We start from the raw sequence: 27,790 nt of genomic DNA on the forward strand, positions 1-27,790 counted from the left end.
ACTATTGAACTACACTAATAAGTACTATTGAACTACACTAATAAGTACTATCGAACTACACTAATAAGTACTATTGAACTACACTAATAAGTACTATTGAACTACACTAATAAGTGCTATTGAACTACACTAATAAGTACTATTGAACTACACTAATAAGTACTATTGAACTACACTAATAAGTGCTATTGAACTACACTAATAAGTACTATTGAACTACACTAATAAGTACTATTGAACTACACTAATAAGTACTATTGAACTACACTAATAAGTACTATTGAACTACACTAATAAGTACTATCGAACTACACTAATAAGTACTATTGAACTACACTAATAAGTACTATTGAACTACACTAATAAGTACTATTGAACTACACTAATAAGTACTATCGAACTACACTAATAAGTACTATTAAACTACACTAATAAGTACTATCGAACTACACTAATAAGTACTATTGAACTACACTAATAAGTACTATTGAACTACACTAATAAGTACTATTGAACTACACTAATAAGTACTATTGAACTACACTAATAAGTACTATCGAACTACACTAATAAGTACTATTGAACTACACTAATAAGTACTATTGAACTACACTAATAAGTGCTATTGAACTACACTAATAAGTACTATTGAACTACACTAATAAGTACTATTGAACTACACTAATAAGTGCTATTGAACTACACTAATAAGTACTATTGAACTACACTAATAAGTACTATTGAACTACACTAATAAGTACTATTGAACTACACTAATAAGTACTATTGAACTACACTAATAAGTACTATCGAACTACACTAATAAGTACTATCGAACTACACTAATAAGTACTATTAAACTACACTAATAAGTACTATCGAACTACACTAATAAGTACTATCGAACTACACTAATAAGTACTATTGAACTACACTAATAAGTACTATTGAACTACACTAATAAGTACTATTGAACTACACTAATAAGTACTATTGAACTACACTAATAAGTACTATCGAACTACACTAATAAGTACTATTGAACTACACTAATAAGTACTATTGAACTACACTAATAAGTACTATCGAACTACACTAATAAGTACTATTGAACTATTGAACTACACTAATAAGTACTATTGAACTACACTAATAAGTACTATCGAACTACACTAATAAGTACTATTGAACTACACTAATAAGTACTATTGAACTACACTAATAAGTACTATTGAACTACACTAATAAGTACTATTGAACTACACTAATAAGTACTATTGAACTACACTAATAAGTACTATTGAACTACACTAATAAGTACTATCGAACTACACTAATAAGTACTATTGAACCACTAATAAGTACTATTGAACTACACTAATAAGTACTATTGAACTACACTAATAAGTACTATTGAACTACACTAATAAGTACTATTGAACTACACTAATAAGTACTATCGAACTACACTAATAAGTACTATCGAACTACACTAATAAGTACTATTGAACTACACTAATAAGTACTATTGAACTACACTAATAAGTACTATTGAACTACACTAATAAGTACTATTGAACTACACTAATAAGTACTATTGAACCACTAATAAGTACTATTGAACTACACTAATAAGTACTATTGAACTACACTAATAAGTACTATTGAACCACTAATAAGTACTATTGAACTACACTAATAAGTACTATTGAACTACACTAATAAGTACTATCGAACTACACTAATAAGTACTATTAAATAGTTACTAGTAGCTAATGAATAAATACTAGTGCTTAATGTAAAATTTACTAGTGTTTAATATAGTGCTGTCAAATGATTAATAGTGATTAATTGCATCCAAAATAAAAGTTTTTGTTTACATATTATATGTATGTGTACTGTGTATATTTATTATGTATATATACTGTAAATACATACATATACAGTATATATAGATTGAAAATATTTATGTTTATACATTTATATATTTATATTCTTATATTTTATATTATACATAAATATATTTATTATATAAACATAACATATTTTTTCTTAAATGTATACATGCATGTGTGTGTATTTACATATACATAATAAATATACACAGTACACACACATATATTATGTAAACAAAACTTTTATTTTGGATGCGATTAATCACGATTAATCGTTTGACAGCACTAGTTTAAAAATAAGTACTGCTAGCATGAAAATACATTTACGCTTTAAAGGTTAAATGTTAATGGGCCTGCCATACAGTGTTTGCTTCATCTCTCCTTCAGTAATGAGCTCATTTTCTCTCTCGTTTCCAGTCCTCGTTAAAAGAAAGGCAGATTTTCATCTTGAAGAAGGTGGTAAAACAATGCCAGCGTGGATTTGTATCCTAAAAGTTTCATGTAGATGACACTGTCATAATCATGACGACATTAAAAATGGTGTTTTAATAGAAATGGTGTTTTAAAAGCAGAAGTATATAAATGAGTGGGTTTTTGCATAATTGTTTGACGTTCTTTGTTGTGCTGATGTCAGTGTGCTCTAGGATACTACAGTCCCTACAGTCTCAGTTTACAGCACTACAGTCAGCATTTTCCAGCCTCAGATATTATCTGATGTTTGTGTGACGCACCGCATGACGCTCTGAGAGGCTCGGTGGAATAATCCTGTGATGATGATGATGATGATGAAGGTGATATGATTAACACTTTCCTTAAAGTGCCCTTGTCCAGCTTTTGAGGAACCTCGCTGACATATTTAAGATTATGAACGTTTGTGCTGAAAGAGTGTCCGATCATCCAGAGTATGCCAGAATCCTCTGTGATCTGCTTCAGATATGCAGGTGTGAGATCAGTCTTTATAGTGTTTATAGCACCTGTGAACACACGTGAACTAATCAAATCATCAATGCTTTCTGTCTTCAAGTCTTCCCTTCCTGAAGGAGAAAGCGTCTGACGAGATGAGCTTCGCTGCTGTGGTGACAGACTGTGTGTCTCAGATGGGTGAGCTTCAGTCCAGATCAGCAACATTTAAAAAAGAAGAAAATAATACTTTTATTCATCAAGGCTGCGTTAAATAGATCAAAAGTGACAGTAGAGACATTATAATGTTACAATAGATTTCTATTTCAAATAAATGCTGTTCTTCTGAACTTTCTATTCATCTGTGAATCCTGAAAAATAAAATGCATCACAGTTTCCACAAAAATATTGAGCAGCACAACTGTGTTCAACATTGATAATAATCAGAAATGTGTGTTGAGCAGTAAATCAGTATATTATTATGATTTCTGAAGATCATGTGACACTGAAGACTGGAGTAATGATGCTGAAAATACAGCTGCAGATCACAGAAATAAATTACACTTTAACACATATTCACATAGAAAACAGCTGTTTGAAACAGTTTCAATTCTAATAATATTTCACTATTTTTACTGTATATTTGATCAAATAAATGCAGCCTTGATGAACAGAAGAGACTTTGAAACATTGAAGAATTGTAATTATTCTACACTTCTGACCAGTAATGTAAAGTCAAACAAAGAACCGTATGAAAAAGAAAACAAAAGTAAAACAGTTTTGAATAATTTTAAATTTTGAGGTTAATGTGCTAAAATAGAGTTTGATTTCTTTATGCAAATTATAATTTGTCTTTCTGTCTTGTGTGGTGATATCTGATCCCAGCTTCAGCTAAATTGAGAGTATTGATAGATTTAGTGAATATGTTCTGTCTCCAGCGGGAGAGTGTTTTCTGTCTGTAATAATGTGTGTGACGGCAGGTTATCTGATGAGGATCCCGCTGCCAGAGGTGAGACAGCAGATCTGCTCCACTGTGATCGCCTTCTACAGCCACGACAAACACCAACACAGCTCTGACGGTGAGAGAGAGAAAGTGTGTGTGTGTGTGTTTATATACCGGTGGGGACTTCAACCTGAATACACACAGACTCATGGGGACTTGTGTCACGGTGGAGACCTAAATTGAGGTCCCCACGGGTAAACAAGCTTATAAATCACAAAGAATTAAGTAAGTTTAGGTGTAGGGCAATAGAATATACGGTCTGTACAGTAGAAAAACCATTACGCCTATGAGAGTCCCCACAAGAAAGTGAAACAAGTGTGTGTTTCAGGTGTGTGTCGTCTGGACTACAGAGCTCTGATGCTGGAGCGCAGTGGTCTGGCTGAGACGCTGGTCATGTCTCTGGCTCTGATGGAGGAGCAGCTTCCGGTCAAACTGTGTCTCCTGCAGACGCTGCAGATCCTGTCCAGAACATCAGGTGACCAATCAGAGCCTGCGCTCGCACTCCGTGCATCACGGCTGCGTCTGAACCTGCCTGTGTTTCCTGACAGAAGTCAACTGTAACCTGATGCTGAGAGCTCAGGCTGCGCAGAAGATCTGCTTCCACATGAGCGAAGGCGATCCGTCCGGACAGATGCTCTTCAGATCCTCCGAGATCCTGTGGAACCTGCTGGAGAACGGCTCTCGACAGGAAGTGACCTCACAGCTCAGCAGCAGCGACTGCATCGCGTGAGTCAAACACACTTCAGACCTGACCTCACCGCTGGGAGAGCGACTGACTGAGCGTCACTAAAGACCGATACACGTTCATCAACTTCACACAGGAGATCCATAAAACCACCACACTTCTTACATTCAGTCCAGTTCTGATTTGATAAAACAGTCCATGTAAATAAAGTGCTAAATACTAAATAAAAAAAGATTGTTCACAGTTGTCACAATGCAATGATTTATTACCAGCAGAAATTAAAAGCATTAGTTTTTTGCATGACAGTAATAGGAGAAATGTGTGCTATGAAAAAGTAATTGACATGAAAATAATGCAAAAACTGCTGATTTTCCTGTGATTGTGTGTCAGACGTGAGCTGAGCATGAGCGTGCTCCTGACACTCGTTCAGACCTCTAACCCTTCCCATGATTCTCTGTGTGCTGCAGATCTCTGAAGGACGCGTTCTTCCATCTGCTGCTGAACGGTTTCCGTCATCATGAGCGTCAGCTGAGGAACGACCTGCTGGTGCTGCTGTCTCTGATCGCGGAGAAGCCCGGCGCTCCTCTGATCGTGAGTCTTCATCATCATGATCCTCGTCCTCATAAACTCTTCCTCTTCAGCAGCTCTCATCTGTGTGTTTCAGGAGAGCGGCTTCGTCAAGCATCTCACACCGTTCATCACGTTTCCTGAGCGTAAGTATTGGTTATTAACGAGCGTTCATCACAGCGGCGTGAACATTCCTCACAAATCTGTGTTTCTCAGTGAAGAGCCACAATCCTCTGGTGAGGAACCTCAAGCTGACCTTCAAGCAGGAGGACTTTGAGATGAAGAAGCTCCTGCTGAACATCATCGTGGTGCTGTCGAGAGATCTGGCCACGCTGCAGGTGAGACGAACACATGATGAAACTTACAGGATGTTTTTATAGCACAATGACCTCTTATATGTCAAAAGATCAAGGGAATTTTGGTTTCTCAGTTCATGACCTTTAAACATAAGCTAATGGTGTTTGTCTGTGGTGAGCAGTTGTTCAGAGAAGGCCGTGTGATGCTGGCTCTGATGCTGCTCGTTAAGCCGAGCTCGTCTGCGGTGCGCAGTGGCAGACGCAGCTGGACATGCAGACAGCAGGAGGAGCTGCAGCTGCAGGCGCTGTCCACACTGAGCGCGCTCGCTCCGCTGATGCTGGATGAATACATCACCTGTCAGGCCAACACCTGTCTGCTGCTGCTGGTGGACAGCTGCCTGCAGGACGGTACAACACACACTCTTCCTCAGTGTTTCAGTCTTGTTTTCCAGTACACATATCTAAACATCCTTAAATCAAGACTCATTTACTGGAGGTGCAAAATGAAGATATGAAGGCTTTTGAAAAAAAAAAAAAAAAAAAAAAAAGAACAAAATGGAGTTCATGATTAAAACAAGAACAAATGAAGAAATTTTCTTTTAAAATTTTTCTTCTAATAAAATTACCATTTATCTCTGTGTAAGTTCAGTAATTTCCCTTTAATGGCAATTAAAGGGTTCTTTTCATTGGCATTAAAGTCAAATAACAATGTAAACATAGAAGCTTGAGAAAAATGCTAATTTTAGAAGAAAATTTCAAATGGCACTTAAAGGTTTTTGCATCTCAACTCTTCAAATATTGATTAAACAGTGATTTGTTGACTCAAGAACAGCTGCAATAGGATTAGTGTGATTCGCAAATAAATCGTTCAGTGCAAATTGTGAACCAATTCATCATAGGAAAGAATCAGCTCATTCACGAATCGGAAATTGAGGCAGTGCTGGTTTCTTTAGAATGGAATTAAAAATGTAGAAGTAAAAGTATGATACTATGCTTTGGAACATAGTGAAGTAATACTTTCCCAAAGTAAAAAACACTCTGATAAAGCAGCGATTCTTGATGAAGAAGTACTTGCACCGATCTTCTTGCCTGTATCTCAGACTCCTTCAGTGGGCAGGGTCACGGTTTCCACGGCAGCGGCGGGAAGAAGGCTCAGCTGCGCTACTGCGTGCGTGTGCTCAGATCTGTGGCGTCTGCGCAGCACGAGCCGCTCCGGCAGGATCTGTGCGATCAGGGCGCCATCGGGCAGCTCTTGGGTGAGTCTCCAGTGTCTTCCAGTGCAAGCAGACTCGCGGCAGACTCGCTGCAGACTCCCTGCAGACTCGCAGCAGACTCCCTGCAGACTCACAGCAGACTCACAGCAGACTCCCTGCAGACTCGCAGCAGACACCCTGCAGACTCACAGCAGACTCCCTGCAGACTCACAGCAGACTCACAGCAGACTCCCTGCAGACTCGCAGCAGACTCACAGCAGACACCCTGCAGACTCACAGCAGACTCACAGCAGACTCGCAGCATACTCCCTGCAGACTCACAGCAGACTCACAGCAGACTCCCTGCAGACTCCCTGCAGACACCCTGCAGACTCGCAGCAGACTCGCAGCAGACTCGCAGCAGACTCACAGCAGACTCACAGCAGACTCACAGCAGACACCCTGCAGACACCCTGCAGACTCGCAGCAGACTCGCAGCAGACTCACAGCAGACTCGCAGCAGACTCCCTGCAGACTCACAGCAGACACCCTGCAGACACCCTGCAGACACCATGCAGACTCCCTGCAGACTCACAGCAGACTCACAGCAGACACCCTGCAGACTCACAGCAGACTCACAGCAGACTCGCAGCATACTCCCTGCAGACTCACAGCAGACTCCCTGCAGACTCCCTGCAGACACCCTGCAGACTCGCAGCAGACTCCCTGCAGACTCCCTGCAGACTCGCAGCAGACTCGCAGCAGACTCGCAGCAGACTCACAGCAGACTCACAGCAGACACCCTGCAGACACCCTGCAGACTCGCAGCAGACTCGCAGCAGACTCCCTGCAGACTCACAGCAGACTCGCAGCAGACTCCCTGCAGACTCACAGCAGACTCCCTGCAGACACCCTGCAGACACCATGCAGACTCCCTGCAGACTCACAGCAGACTCGCGGCAGACTCCCTGCAGACTCACGGCAGACTCCCTGCAGACTCACAGTAGACTCCCTGCAGACTCCCTGCAGACTCGCAGCAGACTCCCTGCAGACTCGCAGCAGACTCCCTGCAGACTCGCAGCAGACTCACAGCAGACTCACAGCAGACTCACAGCAGACTCGCAGCAGACTCGCAGCAGACTCGCAGCATACTCCCTGCAGACTCACAGCAGACTCACAGCAGACTCACAGCAGACTCACAGCAGACTCCCTGCAGACTCACAGCAGACTCCCTGCAGACTCACAGCAGACTCCCTGCAGATTCACAGCAGACTCCCTGCAGACTCGCAGCAGACGCGCAGCAGACTCCCTGCAGACTCACAGCAGACTCGCAGCAGACTCACAGCAGACTCGCAGCAGACTCGCAGCAGACTCGCAGCAGACTCGCAGCAGACTCGCAGCAGACTCGCAGCAGACTCGCAGCAGACTCCCTGCAGACACCCTGCAGACTCGCAGCAGACTCCCTGCAGACTCCCTGCAGACTCCCTGCAGACTCGCAGCAGACTCACAGCAGACTCACAGCAGAATCCCTGCAGACTCCCTGCAGACACCCTGCAGACTCGCAGCAGACTCCCTGCAGACTCGCAGCAGACTCGCAGCAGACTCGCAGCAGACTCGCAGCAGACTCACAGCAGACTCACAGCAGACACCCTGCAGACACCCTGCAGACTCGCAGCAGACTCGCAGCAGACTCCCTGCAGACTCACAGCAGACTCGCAGCAGACTCCCTGCAGACTCACAGCAGACACCCTGCAGACACCCTGCAGACACCATGCAGACTCCCTGCAGACTCACAGCAGACTCTCAGCAGACACCCTGCAGACTCACAGCAGACTCACAGCAGACTCGCAGCATACTCCCTGCAGACTCACAGCAGACTCACAGCAGACTCCCTGCAGACTCCCTGCAGACACCCTGCAGACTCGCAGCAGACTCCCTGCAGACTCGCAGCAGACTCGCAGCAGACTCGCAGCAGACTCGCAGCAGACTCGCAGCAGACTCGCAGCAGACTCGCAGCAGACTCACAGCAGACTCACAGCAGACACCCTGCAGACACCCTGCAGACTCGCAGCAGACTCCCTGCAGACTCGCAGCAGACTCGCAGCAGACTCCCTGCAGACTCACAGCAGACTCCCTGCAGACACCCTGCAGACACCATGCAGACTCCCTGCAGACTCACAGCAGACTCGCGGCAGACTCCCTGCAGACTCACGGCAGACTCCCTGCAGACTCACAGTAGACTCCCTGCAGACTCCCTGCAGACTCGCAGCAGACTCCCTGCAGACTCGCAGCAGACTCCCTGCAGACTCGCAGCAGACTCGCAGCAGACTCACAGCAGACTCGCAGCAGACTCGCAGCAGACTCGCAGCAGACTCGCAGCAGACTCGCAGCATACTCCCTGCAGACTCACAGCAGACTCACAGCAGACTCACAGCAGACTCCCTGCAGACTCACAGCAGACTCCCTGCAGATTCACAGCAGACTCCCTGCAGACTCCCTGCAGACTCGCAGCAGACGCGCAGCAGACTCCCTGCAGACTCACAGCAGACTCGCAGCAGACTCACAGCAGACTCCCTGCAGACACCCTGCAGACTCTCAGCAGACTAGCAGCAGACTCCCTGCAGACTCACAGCAGACTCGCAGCAGACTCCCTGCAGACTCACAGCAGACTCCCTGCAGACACCCTGCAGACTCGTGGCAGACTCACAGCAGACTCACAGCAGACTCGCAGCAGACTCCCTGCAGACTCACAGTAGACTCCCTGCAGACTCGCAGCAGACTCCCTTCAGACTCACAGTAGACTCCCTGCAGACTCGCAGCAGACTCCCTGCAGACTCACAGCAGACTCGCAGCAGACTCCCTGCAGACTCACAGTAGACTCCCTGCAGACTCGCAGCAGACTCCCTGCAGACTCACGGCAGACTCGCGGCAGACTCCCTGCAGACTCACAGCAGACTCACAGCAGATTCTGTGTCCAGGTGTGCTGCGCCGGTTCCTGGGGAGGCCGGAAGACGAGGACGCTGTGGCTCTGGAGATCCAGACGGACTGTCTGTTCCTTCTGTCTGTGCTCTGTGAGGGAGATGTGCACAGGAAGGTGAGAGGCGTCTCCTCTGTTTCAGCGCCGCCATACTCTCGTGATTAATGACCAGCGCTGCTTGTGTCCAGGAGCTGTTCGGCCGTGACGGGGTGGAGGTGCTGATCCAGTATCTGAGTCTTGACACCGCGCTGATCTTCAGCGGTCTGGGTCACAATAAACTGCTGCTGTCCACCGTCGACTGTCTTTGGTGAGACGCATGTGCCTTTATCTGTTCACACCAAGAATAATAGTTATGACTATAACCATAATGATATAATCGTTATTATAAATGCGCTGCAGTTGTGTCACTTTAAATTAAGGCTGAAAATGTTCATTCTCATTTTGATACACCAATACCGATTCTTGAATCCCAATAATCGATCTGTGCTATTTTCAGATGATGCCTGAACAAAACTTAACCAAACATTTGTAGCTCCTCCCGTCCAATAATCACAAAAAACTTCAGAACAAAGTCTCAGCTTCCAAATTCTGTCAGTTTTATCTTGAAATTTAATCAGTAAATGTGTCTTTGTGGCTTTGTAATGTGTGCTGACAGATCGCTGATCATTTCTTCCTCTTTACTACTACTTAAAGCAGCAAATAACATGAATGAACAACAGAAACAGAACAACACTGAAATGAATCATGAATCATGGAATCCATCAATCAGTGATTCAACCACAGAAAGACTTCTATAAAACAGCCTGTGATCAATAATGTCACTTAACGTCACATTTACCTCAAAAAAGACATTCAGTGTCCATTAACTCAATAATGAGCTAGAAAAATAACTCTAGAGAAGAGCATTTTGAGCAATACATGCACTATATTACATATTCGTTATAGTTTACTGAATCTATTCTTCGATATTTAATGTGTTTGAATAAATCCGTCACGAAAACATTAGTTATGACAGCCACTGTTTAAATGTTTATATTCAACAACAAAGTGGAGTAGAAACATAATTACATTTTTAAAACGTTATCCTAAAAAAATTGTATTACTGGTATATAATACATTATATTATGAAAACTGCTCTATGTGCAATTTAAATGTTTATGTATGTTAACTATGGTCGTTAGTTTCATTGAACTCCATTGGTAACGGCAGAAATTACGACTATAGTAGCTTTTGGGAAACGCTCCCCTCAAAGTGACTGCAGTGATGTTGCTTCTCTGTGTCGTTATGAACTCCGCTGTTCTTTTACATTTAGAATGAGGTTAAAACTGTATCTTTATTTTTATTATCTTTGGTGTGAACTTGCTTTCACTCATTTATTCTCTAAAGCGACTCCCCTGTCCGAACATGTCCGCAAAATGAACAGAGGAGGAGGTTTTGTGCACACATACAGTAATGGGAATCTCCTCGGGTCTGCTGTGATTTCTGGATTCTCTCTCAGGTCGTGTGTGGTGGGGTGTTTCGCTACGGAGGATGCGTTCGTGGCCGGCGGCGGCGTAGATCTGCTGCTGCAGCTGCTGCAGGTGAGTAAATGAGTAAACTTTTTCAATTAATTTACTTTTTTCAGTTTCACAACGTCTACACATACTGATCATTTACTTTAATTGATGGACAAAGACATTTCTCCACAAAAATTTATGTGATGACAAACATTTCTTTTATTCTCTCTTGACACATTTTTATTTTTTGGGTTTGTTTAATTAGGCTATGATTAATATTTTTGTCTTGTCTTCATTATTATGACTGACCTCAGTCTAGCGCAAGTTTAAGCACTCTCAAAACAACTCCCGTTATTATAATCAGCGAAGCTGTGAATCTCTTACATCTGCACTTTGTTGTTTATGATGAGAGAATTCAGGTCGTGAGCGCATGCACTGAACAAAACTTCAGCGTTTCAGCGAGGACTCATCTAAACGCCTCTGATTGGCCGTTGCATTCATAAACTCAACAGAATTGTGTGTAATTGGTTACAATGCAAACCTTAGCAGATCTAAATTTAATTTAATGGCCCCCATTAATTTCCGACCAGTGGCCAGGGAAGCCTTGCCTAGCCTCACACACGCTCAGCCTAGCAGTACCATGAAGTGAAAATATGGCCACTTTGCTGACTTCAAAGCAGATGCATTGGTGTTGTCGCCGCTAAATCCCGCTCCCGCTGAATGTCAGACCATTACCGGCCGTTCCCACAAACATTCTAATATTGTATATAATTTTGCACTATCAATATGCGGGATACTGAAATCACTCTTGAATGAGCATTTGCTGTTCATTTGAACAACTTTAAAGGAGATTTTCTCAATATTTAGATTTTTTTGCTCCCTCAGATTCCAGATTTTCAAATAGTTGTATCTCAGCCAAATATTGTTCTATCCTAACAACCTATGCATCGATGGAAAGATTATTTATTCAGCTTACAGATGATGTACAAATCTCAATTTTAAAAAATTATGACTGGTTTTGTGGTCCAAGATCATTTGGTAACACTTTATTTTGAAAGTCCACTTTAGACATTCTACTAACAGTAAGTAACTTTGCAACTACATGTCAACTAGCAGTCATTAGAGTATTAGTAGTGTCCGCTTAATATCTTCTAACACTTTATTTTGATGGGTCCACAACATACAACATACTGAGTATCAGAAACTTTGCAAATACGTCAACTTAATCTACTAACCCTAAACTTACCCTACTGAGAGTTAGCAGACATGCAGTTGCAAATTAATTAGAATTAGTTGACATATAGTTAAAAAGTTACTTATAGTTAGTAAAATGTCTAAAGTGGACTATCGAAATAAAGTGTAACCGATCATTTGTTTGTCAATGAGCTCAGGATCAGTTGAGCAGCAAATCCTCCAGCATGGTCTGTCAGTCATCTCTCCTTACTCTGACTCCTGCAGCTCGTGTTGGATGCAGGGTTTGCCAAGTCCGTGTTTTTGCCATGGGTTGATTTTCCCCTGTGGATTGAAGATTTGAAATATTGCATGAATTATATTTGACTGAAAAGCTTTTGCATCTTACCTGGGATAAACTGCTCTAGATGTTGTCACGACCGGCTCAAAGCCATAACAAATGGAAGGAGGACATGCGGTTGGTGAGGTTGCAACAGAAATATTTATTAACATAAAAAATAAAAAGTATATAAAACAAAAAAGCAACGAAAAATGAATACAATTTCTGTCTGACACAAGATGGCATAAAGCCAGACAGAACAAGTCTCACAACTAATAAACAAATCCAAATAAACAACACAAAACCAATCGGGAGCAAACAAGCAACAACCACACAAACAAGGCCAAGGTTTTTATAGAGGGAAGAACAGGTGGACATCGTTCTCTTGATGAGTCTCCTAGCCAGTCCCACCAGCCGGCAACAGCAGGAAGAGTACGAGACTCGTCACAATGTTCAGTTTATGAAGGAGGGCCACTGGTAGGAAGCCTCGTATAGGTTGGAGTGTGTGTTTGTCATTGTGTGGTGTGTGTGCAGCGGAGCCCCAGACGCATGCTGACGCCGCTCACGGCCGCACTGCTGGAGCTGTGTGAGAATCCACCGGCTGTGGCACATCTGCTGCGCTGGAGCGGAGACAGAGACACCAGCGCACCACAGCTGCTGCTGCACATCTGGAGGAGAGAGGAGGAGCAGATGTGTGTCTCGAGAGACCCTCACGGCATGATCGCAGGTGCAGACGCCAGAAATCAGCCTGACACACAGTGCCTGTCAAACTAAAACTCTTACTGAAAAAAAACATTAAACATATTAACTTAAAATCTCAGGATGGGCTTCAAGAGAATATTAAGGGGTCCAGAGATTAAAGTGCTCTGTGTTTAAAGTGAACATGGAGCCGCCAGTGAACGTGATCGCTTCGAAGAGCGTCTCCTCCTGCATCAAGCATAACCTGTTTGTTTCTCTCTACAGTAAAGTGACCAGATGCTGTTAAGACTCTCTCTCTCTCTCTCACCCTCTCTCTCTCTCTCTCTCTCTCTCTAATAGATGTGAAGCGGCCAATTGTCTCTCGGCATCAGGATGAATCATCATCGTCGTCGTCACATGACGTCAGTGCTGCTGTCAGAGACCTGTCAGAAAACCTGCGTGCAAACATCTACTGCATCTTCTGCAAACTGGGTGTGTGTTGAATCAATCAATCAATCAGATATATTTTATTTATAAAGCCCTTTTCCCAACGAATCAATGCAGTTCAAAGTGCTTTACAGTCAAAAACAAGCGGTTGACACCAAGTTTAAAAAGTAAATGAAGTGAGGTGCAAAAGTTGCATACAATAATAATATTAAAAAGTTTTTGAATGTTGTTGAATGCTTCAGTTTTAGTTATGTTTGTTTGTTTGTTTATTTGTATGTAAAAATCAAGTATATGATCTGATTTGCTAGTAGATTTGAAAAGATAATGAGCCTGTAGTTTAGTGCAGATTACAGGTTGTTTTCAAAGACATTTTGTAGTTTAAATCAAAGTTTGGAATGAAAGGTGTGTTGTTAAAGTAACATCTGCGGCTCTCAATGATGATCTGCAGGATTTGAGGGTCTGTCGGGTTTGAGCGCCGAAGATCACGTCACACTCAGCATCATCCACCGATTCCTGGACTTCAAGGTGAGTCGCCAGCGGTGTGTGTATGTGTGTGTGATTGGCAAAATTGGCAGCTTTGCCTCGAGATTGCAGTGAAAATTAAATTTCAATTCACCAACTGCGTTTTATTTTTGAATTTGTCAGGGAAAATGCATTGTCACAGTGAAAATGAAAATTAAATAATTTCATTTTAAATTTTGGCACATATTTTGCGTATAGCTTTTTATAATGAAATTGTTAATCTGGTTTTCATTTTCATTTTTATTATTAAATTGATTTATTTATTATTGGCAGAAAATGCCTTCCATACTGAGCTGAAGGGGAGCGTGCGTCTGAAACATCTCACTGTTTGATGTGATCGTAAAGACGCTCTGCATCAAAATAAATGCAATTCTTGTCAAGAAAAAAGAGACCGAAGCAGCTATTGTGAGTGGAGTGGTCAACCCTAGCTTCACCCCTGAGTTAAAATATTTTTAACGCCGTTAAACTGAAAACATTAATCGACAGCGTTAACACGCCAATTTTGACAGCACTAATAAAAACATTTTGAGCACTTAATTTAGTGATTGCTATCAGGATGTGAAGAGACTTTTAGGCCATGCCCACATGTACACGGGTATTTTAATAAACTGAGTTTTCCCTTCTTCAGTTTTAAAAAAAAATCTCCGTCCACATGAAAATGCAAACGCATGCTATGAAGCACTGGCAAGAGCATGCCAAACCAACAGGTGGCGATAAAATCTCAACTGTAAAGCCATGTTGGCCAATCAGAAGCCTGAAAAAGATCCAGTAGGTGGAGATAGCGCATGCTCTGACGTCACAAGCCTAAATCTCCTGTTTCGCTGTCTACATTGATAATTCAATTCAATTCAATTCAAGTTTATTTGTATAGCGCTTTTTACGATACAAATCGTTGCAAAGCAGCTCTACAGGAATTTAAGTTTCCACAATATATTGTGGCGGGAGGAGCAAACGACAGACACAGTGGGCGTGGCGTCAAGCCTCGGAGAGGTTTTTATTAAACAAAATATTAAAATAAAGTGTCCAAAGGGGGAAAAGTGTCCAAAATAAACAGGGATCTGGTGTCCTCGTCGTGCTGCGGGGCTAGTGAAGGAGGACAGTGTTCAGAAGGGAAGGGTCCAGGGAAGGGGCGGAGTCCGGTGGCCGCACGCGCTCCCCTCCTGGTCCGGGGCGCGAGGGGCGGCGGCTTCTGCTCGCGGCTTCGTACTCAGCTGGCCGCGGCACTTCTGGGGGACTCTACGGCCCGGCATCCTGGCCCGTCGGCCGTATCACGAGTGCGGCGTCATCTGGACTGCGGGTCCGGCGGCTCGCGTCTCTGGCGGCGGCAGGAAATCCCTCAACGCTCCCTTCCTGGACCCGCGAGGACACCAGCGTGCATGCACGGGGCAAGAGACCGGTCTCTCGAGGAGAGGCGCGCTCGGCATTTAAACGGCGGCGGTGATGAGGCTCTATTCACATCAGGTGCGCCTCATCACACGCCGCCAGCCCTGGGTGTTCAGCGCCCCTCCTCTCTCACACACCCACTCCCGTCGGGAGCCTGGTGAAGGGCGGCGAATACGGGACGGGGTGGTGATGATAGAAAGGGGGGAGGCAGCCGACTCGTCACAATATTTATATATTGCAGAACCTTAATATATTTGACTTATGGCAAAATTTGGTAATTCTGTATGTTGTCTGAGCGTTGGCATCCTCTGAGGTCCTCTGAGGGGTTGGCATCATCTTTTCTCAGGTGTTCGGTCATCTCAGATCATTTAAGGATTGGATCCAGACTGAAGCTTCTGTCATTCCTAGTTACCACGGGATGCTAATCAACAGAGAAACAAATAGAGACATAATTAGCGTAGCTGCTGTTCCATCTAAGCAAAAATTATTTGTTCAACCCAAGCTAAAGAATAATAATAATGTACATTTGATCAGATATAACTGCAGTACAAGATTATAAGATGCATTATGTGAATGCTTGGCTAAAGAGATGTGTCTTTAATCTAGATTTAAACAGAGAGAGTGTGTCTGAACCCCGAACGTTATCAGGAAGGCTATTCCAGAGTTTGGGAGCCAAATGTGAAAAAGCTCTACCTCCTTTAGTGGACTTTGCTATACTAGGTACTACCAAAAGTCCAGAGTTTTGCGACCTTAGGGAGCGGGTTGGATTGTAGCGTGGTAGAAGACAAGTTGGGTACGCAGGAGCTAAACCATTTAGGGCCTTATAGGCAAGTAATAATATTTTATAAATGATACGGAACTGAATAGGTAGCCAGTGCAGAGACTGTAAAATTGGGGTAATATGATCATATTTTCTTGACCTGATAAGAACTCTAGCCGCTGCATTTTGGACTATCTGTAGCTTGTTTATTGAAGATGCAGGACAACCAGCTAGCAGTGCATTACAATTGTCCAGTCTAGAGGTCATGAATGCATGAACTAGCTTTTCTGCATCAGAAACAGGTAGCATGCTTCGAAGCTTGGCAATGTTTCTAAGATGGAAGAATGCTGTTTTTGTAACATGGGAAATATGATTTTCAAAGGACAAGTTGCTGTCTAATATAACACCCAGATTTGTGACTTTAGAGGACGTAACAGTGCATCCGTCTAGTTGCAAATTGTAATCCAAGAGATTCTGTGTACTGTTTTTTGGTCCAATAAGTAATATCTCTGTCTTATCTGAATTTAATAGGAGGAAATTATTGGTCATCCAATCTTTTACATTTTTTACACAATCTATTAGCTTAGATAGTTTAGAAGTTTCATCTGGTCTTGTTGAGATATATAGTTGAGTATCATCAGCATAACAATGAAAACTAATCCCGTATTTTCTAATAATATTACCAAGAGGCAACATGTATATTGAAAATAGCAGAGGACCTAGGACAGATCCTTGTGGTACTCCATACTTTACTGGTGATAATTGTGATGACTCCCCATTTAAATGAACAAAGTGGTAGCGATCGGACAGGTAGGATCTAAACCATCTTAAAGCCTGCCCTTGAATACCAGTATAGTTTTGTAATCGATCTATGAGTATGTCATGGTCTATAGAGTCGAACGCAGCACTAAGATCAAGTAATACTAGCAATGAGGTGCAGCCTTGATCTGAAGCAAGAAGCAAGTCATTTGTAATTTTAACAAGTGCAGTTTCTGTGCTATGGTGAGGACTGAAATTCTTCATAGACACAACATTTTCTAAACTTTTAGACATAAACGGAAGATTTGAAATGGGTCTGTAATTTGCCAGTTCATTAAAAGTCGTGACGTATTGTCAAGTATGGTGACCCATACTCGAAATTGGTGTGCACATCCAAGTGCACACACACAGCAGTGAGTAGTGAACAAATGCGCACACACACACACCGTGAACACACACCCGGAGCAGTGGGCAGCCATGCATGCTGCGGCCCGGGGAGCAGTTGGGGGTTCGGTGTCTTGCTCAAGGGCACCTCAGTCGTGGTATTGAGGGTGGAGAGAGCGCTGTACATTCACTCCCCCCACCTACAATCCCTGCCGGCCGGGGACTCGAACCCGCAACCTTTCGATTACGAGTCCGACTCTCTAACCATTAGGCCACGACTTCCCCACAGAATTAGAATCTAGTTGTGGTTTCTTATTAAGAAACCACAACTAGATTCACAACTAGATTCACAACTAGATTCACAGTCGCTTAAGTCGTGGCCTAATGGTTAGAGAGTCGGCCTTGTAATCCGAAGGTTGCGGGTTCGAGTCCCCGGCCGGCAGGAATTGTAGGTGGGGGGAGTGAATAACCAGTGCTCTCTCCACCCTCAATACCACGACTGAGGTGCCCTTGAGCAAGGCACCGAACCCCCAACTGCTCCCCGGGCGCCGCAGCATAAAATGGCTGCCCACTGCTCCGGGTGTGTCTGTGTGTGTGTGTGTGTTCACTGCTGTGTGTGTGCACGATGGATGGGTTAAATGCAGAGCACGAATTCCGAGTATGGGTCACCATACTTGGCTGAATGTCACTTCACTTAATAACCGCCAGCTTGAATGGTTTTGGGACGTGACCTAAAGTTAACGATGAGTTAATAATATTGAGAAGCGGTTTTTCTGCTACGGGTAACAGCTCTTTCAGTAGTTTAGTGGGTACAGGATCTAATAAACACGTTGTTGGTTTAGATGCACTAATAAGTTTATTTAGCTCTTCCTGTCCTATAGTTGTAAAGCACTGCAGTTTTTCTTTGGGTGCGATGAATGAAGCTGAAATACTAGACGCAGTAGAATCTACATTTGATATTGTATTTCTGATGTTATCTATTTTATCAGTAAAGAAATTCATAAAGTCATGACTATTAAACTGTGAGGGAATATTTAGATCGGGCAGTGTCTGTTTATTTGTTAATCTAGCCACTGTGCTAAATAAGAACCTTGGATTGTTTTGGTTATTATCTATGAGTTTGTGGATATGCTTTTAGAGCCTGTCTATAGCTGGACATACTGTTTTTCCACGCAATTCTAAAAACTTCCAAGTTAGTTTTTCTCCATTTGCGCTCAAGATTACGAGTTTCTTTCTTGAGAGAATGGGTATAACTGTTGTACCATGGCGCAGTACGTTTTTCTCTAACCTGTTTCAATTTGAGGGGGGCAACAGCTTCTAATGTATTAGAGAAGATAGTGCCCATGTTGCTAGTCATTTCGTCTAGTTCATGCGTATTTATGGGTACACAGAGCAGTTGAGATAAATCAGGCAGGTTATTTGTGAATCTGTCTTTGGTGGCTGGAACAATAGTTCTGCCCGGACGATAACGCGGAGCCATATAATTAATATCAGTAATACGCAGCATGCACGATACAAGGAAATGATCAGTAACATCGTCACTTTGAGGTACGATATCTATATCAGTAAGATCAAGTCCATGCGATATAATTAAATCTAGCGTATGATTAAAACGATGAGTGGGCCCGGTGACGTTTTGCTTGACTCCAAAAGAGTTTATTAGGTCAGTAAACGCAAGTCCTAACGCATCATTTGTATTATCAACGTGAATGTTAAAATCTCCGACAATTAGCAGTTTATCAACATTAACCAATAGATCTGAGAGGAAATCTGCAAATTCTTTTAGGAAATCTGTATATGGCCCTGGCGGTCTATACACAGTAGCCAGAGCAAGAGATAGGAGAGATTTCTTTTGCATATCTAACAGTGTAACATTAAGCAGAGGTATTTTGAATGAGTTAAATCTCCTGTATCCTGTTTTCTGAGTAACATTGAGAATATCACTATATATTGTTGCCACACCTCCACCACGACCAGTCTGACGGAGCTCATGTTTATAACAGTAGCTCGGTGGAGTAGACTCATTTAGACCAAAATATTCATTTGGTTTCAGCCAGGTTTCAGTCAGGCAGAGTACATCAAAATTATTATCTGTGATCATTTCATTTACAATAACTGCTTTGGGTGCGAGTGATCTAATGTTTAGGAGCCCAAGCTTTAAAAATAGTTTTTGTTCATTTATTTTGCGTTTTTCTGGTTTAATCACGATCAGATTTTTTCTAGATCCTGCATTAAATTTATATTTTGACCTCGCTATTTGGGGAACAGACACAGTCTGTATAGATTGGACAACGCAAGTACTTCTATCTTTTAAGTGGGTAGAACAAAAGTCATCATAGCAGTTATTTGAGAGTTGGCTTACTAGTCAGATGGAGCATAGCGTCCTGGAGATGTTGTCCGACAGGAGTTCCGCTCCGACTCTGCTGGGGTGCAGGCCATCAGCACGGAAAAGCCTAGGACGCTCCCAGAAAATATTCCAATTATTAACAAAGAGCAGTAACTTGACGGAGCTCAAACTCAAAACACGCAGTCACAAATCAGCGCATGCGTTTTCCAGTACAAATTTCCAAATATTCTTAAATCAAGATAACACTGCAACCAGAGTTTCTGAAAATCTTCACCCTGGCAGGAGTTTTCAGAAATGTTTCAGTGACCTGGTGCAGCATATGTGTGTGGACAAACTGCCAAACCGCATAGAAAAAGCTCCACTTCTTCATCATCTTTTTTTGTTTGGCCTCCGGTCCCCAGTAGGCTATGACATCCAGGTCTGTATCGGGTGTGGTGGAGTTGCAATACGGGTGGGTGGCTGTGAGGTGGGGCTTGTGTCTCCCCGCCGTCTCCCTGAGCTATCGCTTCCACTGCCACTTGCCCAGGCTGGTTCTGATTTGCATGCCTCACTTTTTTTTAATGCATCACATATCAGCTGAAATACATGCACACCTGTAACGAACCTGTGCATGTGTATATATATATATATATAAGGAGGCGATGGGAAAATTATTATATATATATATATATATATATATATATATATATATATATATATATATATATATATATATATATATATATATATATATATATATATATATATATATATATATATATATATATATATAAATAAATAAATACACATTCTGCAGTTGGAACTGAACTGCTGGTTTGTTTGGTCAGAGGAGAACTGGCCCCCGACTGAGTTTGGTTTCTCCCAAGGTTTTTTCTCCATTCTGTCTCTGATGGAGTTTTGGTTCCTTGCCGCTGTCGCCTCTGGCTTGCTTAGTTGGGGACGCTTCATTTCCAGCGATATCGACCTGATTGCACAGACACTATTTAAACTGAACTGAGCTGGATGATGACATCACTGAATCAATAATGAACATCAATAATGAAATGCCTTTAACTGAAAATCTTTTTTTTAATCTTTTCATTTTACATTATTGACACACTATTTTCCTTTTTTGATATTGTACAATATAAATAAAGGTGACTTGACTTGACTTGACAAACAGTATAGGGGAAGTGTGCCGTGTGGGTGGGCTGGGTGTCTGGCCTAGGCTGCACCATACGTCTCTCTGTTTTAATGCATCACAAAGTAGCTGAGACATATACATGACAAAAAAATTAAAATAAATTAATTTACATACAGGGCAAGTGGGCCGTATGGGTTGGCCGGGTCCCTGACCTGGGCTGCACTACATGTCTCACTTTTTTAATGGATTACAAACTAGCTGAGACATATACACATCTACAAATTTAAAACATAATTAATTAGATAATAAATAAATATATAAGTGTGGCATGTAGGTAGTGGCCGGGGATGGCTGATGTTTGGGGAGATGGGGGCCCAGCAGCATCCTTTCCCGGCCCGTGACATGGGCTGGGGCGTTAAGTTCTGATATGTCGTAGCCACGGGGGGATCGGAGGTACCCCCCCCACACACACACAATTATTTAACCTCAATTTATAATTCACAACTAATATTATTAATATTATTATTTTTACTTGCCCTCTTCATTATCCTCCACCCTCTCCCAGATTTGATGAATCCATTATTATTAATATTATATTATTGTTGCTAATAATATTTGTTGTCTTTATTATTACTATTATTATTATTCGTCTTTATTTTTATTTTATTTATTTCTTTTTTACACTACTTATATCTGTTATCAATCTATTATGATGCTATTTCAGTTGTATGCTTCCTTCCCCAACCCTAGACACAATGACAGACACACACACACACACACACACACACACACACACACACACGTATGCTCACAGACATATGAATGCAAATACAGGAGTTAATCAGAACGGACTTGTCATGTTGGCCATCAGTATATATATGTTTATTTGTCTGTGTTTCTGCATTTTGGCACATGTAAATATTGTCACCTTCTTTACTTAGTGTTTTGTTTTGTTTTTCTTATATGTTTGATCTATGGGGTTCTGTATTTGGTACATGTAAACATTGTCACATTCTTTACTTGCATAATAAAAAAAAATAAAAAAAGCTGCGGCTTTGAAAATAACCGTGTTTTTGTGGACCGGGCCTTAACCAGCAGAACAAACCGTGTTTCTGAGCCGAATCACCTGCCCTGCTGTAACGCTGTTCCTCACAGGTGTGTGAGGTTGTGCAGGAGCTGTGGAGCGAGGCAGCGCTGGCCGTCCCGTCGGATGAAGCGGCGCTGAAGAGCGTGCTGCAGGTCAGTGAAGCCACGGCCGAGAGTGTGCGCTCGCTGCAGCAAAGCATTCTGGGCCGGCGGCAGCAGGAGGAGCTGCAGGAGGAGCAGCGGCTGTATTCAGAGGTAAAGTGTCCCGCCGGCCGTATGTTCTGTACGAGACCGCAGCGACCGACTGACCGCTGTGATTGTGTTCCAGATCCGCTTCACTCATAAGCAGAGAGAGATCGCAGCAGACGCCTGGAGGAGCTACGTCGCCAGAACCTCAAACTACAGCGTCCTGAAGGTCTGAACCCTCCGCTTTCATCCGCTCCTCTTCTGTTTCTGAGCACCTCTGAGTGATTCTCTTGTGTTTGGCAGGAGTTCAAGCGTCTTCGGGAGGAGCGGCGCACCAGCGAACACAACACACCATCAGACACCGAGACACAAGAGCCGCCGATCAATAAACCAGAGCCAGTGGCTCTGTAGACAGAATATATAGCCAACTATCCCTTTAACCAGCATTAGCATGCTAGCGATCACTGCTGGACCAATAAGCTAACATGACTTGATGAAATGATGTCTGGATCTCAAGCAAAGCCAAATATGAACGCTGAATGTTAGCATTTGAATTATGGCTAATAAAATGAGATGTCATAGCCAGAACGCACCTGTGTGTTTATTGAAGGTCAGATTCTCTGTTGCTGTGATGTACTTGAGTTTCAGACACAGAAGACCACCAAACATGTTATTTTCTGTATTTCGCTATTATACATCTCCTGAATGAGTCTAGAATCACTCGATCAAAAACACAGACCAGGAAGACACCGACACTAGCGCTCTCATATGTAAGTGTATGCATATGAAAAATCATGCGATCATCAACACTAACTGCATATAAATGAAAGCTGCGTAATGTTTCAGAGAGAAATATGGATCCAGAAAGTGTTAAAGACCTGAGAAGCTTTGAGATACTGATGGAGGACATCTGCTGCATCTTTGCTTTGATAATATTACTGAATATGATCCAGATGGAGTGCTTGATAAAAATGTGATTTTCTCAGCTTTTTGCTCAAAATGTTGCTTTTTTTTATGAAATCTACCTACATTCAAGTGTTGATAAAAAAAGGCTTGAAGCTAGAATAAAACTTTTTGTTTGTTTGTTTGAAAGTAGAGGGTCTGATCATTATTTTGATGTATTGCATGTAATGGAACCATCAGAACCAGTATAAAACTGCAAGGATTATGTGCAAATCATGACCAATACAAATTTGTAATGGAAACCTATACAAACCAATAAATCCTAATGGAATATGCCCAAAACACTACATAATGGGAACCAATTGGCAATGGTTTTAATAGTTAATGGCTGTAAAGATTTGTAATGGAAACCATTAGGATTTCTGTAATGATTTCTATAGATTTTTTTTTTTCAGAAGGGCAGATAGATATTCATACAACAAAATGAAGAGAAATTTTAGTGAAAATCTGCAAAACCGTTGGCGGGGAAAGAGTTAAATGATTCATCCATGAAACAGACATAGCGTTTCTCTGGTATCAGATGGAGATGAGCAGGATTTCTGAATGTGATCCTGACTAATGATGAAACACGAGAGAAAGTCTCGGAGAATCTGCGACTCATCACAGCTGGGAAAACTCTTATTTCAAATAATAATTTAAAGTCAAAGTCTAATTTCTTTTTTTACATTCAGTTTATTCACTGAAATTCTTATTCTTGTTATTATTATATTTAAATTGCATTTAAAAACAAAACGCAGTGAATAATTAGCGCTGGAAAGGCATGGACAGTTATTTTTGCTCCTGAATATGCCGCAAAGGTTATGGGAGGAGAGTATTAAAATGATTCATGCAACGCGATTTAATAACGTTTGCGCTCGTCAAATTACTGGTAACAAATAAGATTACAATATAATTTCCATACATTGTTTACCATTTTTGCTTTATAAAAACAAGCAACATGCAGAAATATACATTTATATTAAAAATAACAATAATAATGACAATTATATTGAATCTTCCAATTTAACAGGGATTTTTTTTTTTCTAAAATTATTCCAAGAAAAAAAATTTTAATGCCCAAAAAAGCATAAACTATTTTTGGTGCTTGAAATGACTGCAATTATTGTTGCAGAGATCAGAGAGCGCGTGGTAGAAGGGAGAGAGTGTGTGTGCGTGCGTGTGTTTATCTGTGTGCCTGTGTGTGTGTGTGTGTGTGTGATCTCGTGCTCTAACACAGCGAGTCCTGCTGGAGTTGAAGTTTGTGCGGTTTCTCGTGTGTGTGTGTCATTGACTGACAGTGAGGATGAGGATGAGGATGAAGGTGCTGCTGCTGCTCGGCTGCTGCTGTGGACCGGTGTGCTGTGGTCAGAATCAGTCGGATCCTCATGATCAGAGAGTTTTTCCAGTCCTGTCCATTAATTATGATTATGTCCAGATGCCGTTCGAGGTCTCGCTGTGGATTCTACTCGCGTCTCTCCTGAAGCTGGGTGAGAATCTCAATCACATCGATATGACCGTGCAGCTGATGATTATTACTGTCAGGAGTATTGTTCGTGAATGTTGTATTTGATGTTAGTGTCTGAACTTCTGATCATGCTCCTGTTCTGTTCCTCTCTGACATCAGCATGAGTTTATCAGAGACTCCAGCTGCTCTGAACTGAGTGTGTGTGTGAGGAGATAGAGACACACACACACACACACACACACACAGATGAACACACATACACACTCTCTCACTCACTCACTCACTCACTCACTCACTCACTCACTCACTCACTCACACACACACACACACACACAGACACACACACACACACACACACACGCACACACACACGCATGTTGGTTTTTGTGGTTTATGAGGACTCTCCATAGGCGTAATGGTTTTTATACTGAACAAACTGTGTGTGCTATTGCCCTACACCAACCCTACACCTAAACTTAGCCCTCACAGGAGACTTTATTTTTATTTTTATTTTCAAAAAAACACCATTTAGTATGTTTTTTAAGCCTTTTGAATTACGGGGACATAGGCAGTGTCCTCATAAACCACCTTCATATTGTAATACCTCTGTCATACCCATGTCATTATACAAATTTCTGTCCTCCACCTGTTGGTGGTGATGGCGCAGTGGATAAGACACATGCCTTTGGTGTGAGAGACCCGGGTTCGAATCCACTGTGAGACACCAATGTGTCCCTGAGCAAGACACTTAACCCCTAGTTGCTCCAGAGGCGTGCGACCTCTGACATATATAGCAATTGTAAGTCGCTTTGGATAAAAGCGTCAGCTAAATGAATAAATGTAAATGTTAAATGTTATCCTCATAAACCACATAAACATGCACACACACACACACACTCTCTCTCACCCACTCACTCACACACACACACACACACACACACACTCTCACTCACACACACACACACACACATACACACACTCTCTCTCTCACACTCACTCACTCACTCACTCACTCACACTCTCAATTCAATTCATATTGCTTTATTGGCATGACATACTTAGATACATATTGCCAAAGCATTGTACATAGCAGAGTAAAAACAAAATATATAATATATATCCATAAATAAACAAAACAAAACAAAACAAATGTAAAAACATCCATATATATATTTATATAAACATTAATGGTACTACTAATGCAGATGTTTTCACTCTGTACTTCTTAGTTTGTGGCATTTATAAATATGTTGTGCTACCAAAGAGGAAGCAGGTCCTTCAGCGAGTAATATTCTTAATTTGTCATTTTGATGGAGTGACTGGAACTCAGGAATAATCTGCTGTATTTGACTGTACAGTGCGTCTCTTAAGGACGTGTATTTGTCACAGTGGAGGAGAAAGTGTTCCTCCGTCTCAACTGATCCAGATCTACATTCCTTACAGATTCTCCTTCTCTTCATTTATAATTTCTTTGATTCTTCCAGGTTTTTCAGGGTTGGTGATATTGAGTGCTTTGTTAGTCAGATCTGACACAATACTGTCACGGCGTGCGTGAGGAAGGACTCAGGTGCAGAGTGGAGCTGGTGAAAACTTTTATTTAGCCACCAAAACACAAAATAACATACACAATATATAAGCGGCTCAAGGAAGCGGAGATTCCAGAGCTGGCCGGCAGCGTCTGCGGACCACACAAGCTGCTGGATCTCCGTGCTACGAGTCCTGTAGCACAATGGAAATAAAAGTACAGAACAACGAGAAGTGAGATTCTTGAAACACACGCAACACGAGCACAGACAAAATAATCTACTCACAACGAAGAACGGAAAAACAGGGACATATATGGGAGTGGGGGAATGAGCGACAGGTGGGGGAGAGTCAGCTCGTGATCCGTGCCCTCCCGCTGCACGATCAGCACTGATTGCCCCAACCACGAGCTGCCACACATGACAGGACAACACAGACAGCACAAGGAGTCGAGAAGGCACCCTGAACCGTGACAGTACCCCCCACCTCAGGGACGCCTCCTGGCGTCCCCGGAGGACTCACCATGACGCTGATGAAACTGGTCAATGAGAGCGCGGTCCAGAACGTCACGAGCCAGAATCCAACATCTCTCCTCCGGACCATAACCCTCCCAGTCTACCAGGTATTGGTAACCTCTACCCCTACGCCTCACATCAATGAGCCGCCGCACCGTATAGGCTGGTAACCCCTCAATGAGTCTAGGAGGCAGAGGGGCGGAGATCAGGGGCTGGAGGGGGGGAGGACGGGCTTAATCTTCGACACATGGAAAACCGGGTGGATCTTTTTAAACTGTGGGGGTAATTTGAGCCGCACCGTCACCGGACTGAGCACTTTAGAAATCATGAACGGTCCAACAAATTTGGGTCCCAGTTTACGCGAGGGGAGTCTGAAGTTGATGTCCTTAGAAGACAACCAGACCCTCTGACCACACACGTAAAGTGGGGGCTTGGTACGGTGACGGTCCACCGACGCCTTGTTCCTCTCGCCAGTCTGAGTGAGGGCTTCTCTGGCGATCCTCCACGTACGGAGGCATCTCTGAATAAACGCGTGCGGGGAAGGAACAACGGCATCGGATTCTTGAGAGGGGAATAATGGTGGCTGGTAGCCTAAACAGCACTGGAAGGGAGATAAACCCGTAGACGACACAGGGAGGGAGTTATGCGCATACTCGACCATGGTTAACCTGGAACTCCAAGATGACGGTTAGGCAGACGCCACACAGCACAGCACACTCTCCAAGTCCTGGTTGGCACGCTCAGCCTGACCATTAGTCTGCGGGTGATATCCGGAGGATAGGCTTGCAGTCGCCCCCAGCTGTCGACAGAACTCTGTCCAAAATTTAGACACAAACTGGGGACCCCTGTCAGAAACCACGTCCACTGGGAGGCCTTGAATACGGAACACGTGATCCAAGACAATAGTCGCTGTCTCCCTCGCTGAGGGTAATTTGGGGAGGGGAATAAAGTGGGCCGCCTTTGAGAACCTGTCCACCACAGTGAGGACTACCGTCTTGCCATTAGAAGGGGGCAAGCCAGTAACAAAGTCCATCGCTATGTGTGACCAGGGTCGCGAAGGGACCGACAGCGGCTGGAGTAGCCCTACTGGGGGTCGATTGGAGCCCTTACCCGCAGCGCAAATCGGGCAGGCCGACACGAACCATCG

The 27,790-nt window shown here is 42.8% G+C and overlaps 2 protein-coding genes across 8 annotated transcripts in view; both read left to right on the forward strand.

The window, feature by feature from the left end:
* Positions 1–23,445, forward strand: part of LOC306847589 (cilia- and flagella-associated protein 69-like) — a 24,566-nt gene extending 1,121 nt beyond the window's left edge. The window contains exons 3-22 of one of the 2 annotated variants that reach the window (XM_079381621.1): positions 2,313–2,378; positions 2,727–2,836; positions 2,920–2,996; positions 3,776–3,874; positions 4,127–4,273; positions 4,347–4,524; positions 4,951–5,074; positions 5,148–5,196; positions 5,267–5,388; positions 5,529–5,754; positions 6,447–6,602; positions 9,518–9,633; positions 9,705–9,823; positions 11,015–11,096; positions 13,057–13,249; positions 13,561–13,692; positions 14,096–14,172; positions 22,081–22,266; positions 22,340–22,426; positions 22,501–23,445. In XM_079381621.1, coding sequence (XP_079237747.1) covers positions 2,313–2,378; positions 2,727–2,836; positions 2,920–2,996; positions 3,776–3,874; positions 4,127–4,273; positions 4,347–4,524; positions 4,951–5,074; positions 5,148–5,196; positions 5,267–5,388; positions 5,529–5,754; positions 6,447–6,602; positions 9,518–9,633; positions 9,705–9,823; positions 11,015–11,096; positions 13,057–13,249; positions 13,561–13,692; positions 14,096–14,172; positions 22,081–22,266; positions 22,340–22,426; positions 22,501–22,608 — 2,454 coding nt within the window. In that variant the 3' untranslated portion in view covers positions 22,609–23,445. The remainder of the gene's footprint in view (positions 1–2,312; positions 2,379–2,726; positions 2,837–2,919; positions 2,997–3,775; positions 3,875–4,126; positions 4,274–4,346; positions 4,525–4,950; positions 5,075–5,147; positions 5,197–5,266; positions 5,389–5,528; positions 5,755–6,446; positions 6,603–9,517; positions 9,634–9,704; positions 9,824–11,014; positions 11,097–13,056; positions 13,250–13,560; positions 13,693–14,095; positions 14,173–22,080; positions 22,267–22,339; positions 22,427–22,500) is intronic. The other variant, XM_079381622.1, reaches the window with a different exon arrangement.
* An 824-nt stretch (positions 23,446–24,269) lies between these two features.
* slc9a1b (solute carrier family 9 member A1b) overlaps positions 24,270–27,790 on the forward strand; it is a 39,900-nt gene continuing 36,379 nt past the window's right edge. Inside the window, exons 1-2 of one of the 6 annotated variants that reach the window (XM_079380666.1) lie at positions 24,319–24,503; positions 24,575–24,626. In XM_079380666.1, coding sequence (XP_079236792.1) covers positions 24,575–24,626 — 52 coding nt within the window. In that variant the 5' untranslated portion in view covers positions 24,319–24,503. Of the gene's footprint in view, positions 24,627–27,790 lie in introns of all 6 variants that reach the window. The other 5 variants (XM_079380668.1, XM_079380665.1, XM_079380667.1 and 2 more) reach the window with 5 other exon arrangements.

This window comes from Barbus barbus (genome assembly GCF_936440315.1).
Source record: "Barbus barbus genome assembly, chromosome: 27".
Taxonomy (NCBI): Eukaryota; Metazoa; Chordata; class Actinopteri; order Cypriniformes; family Cyprinidae; genus Barbus; species Barbus barbus.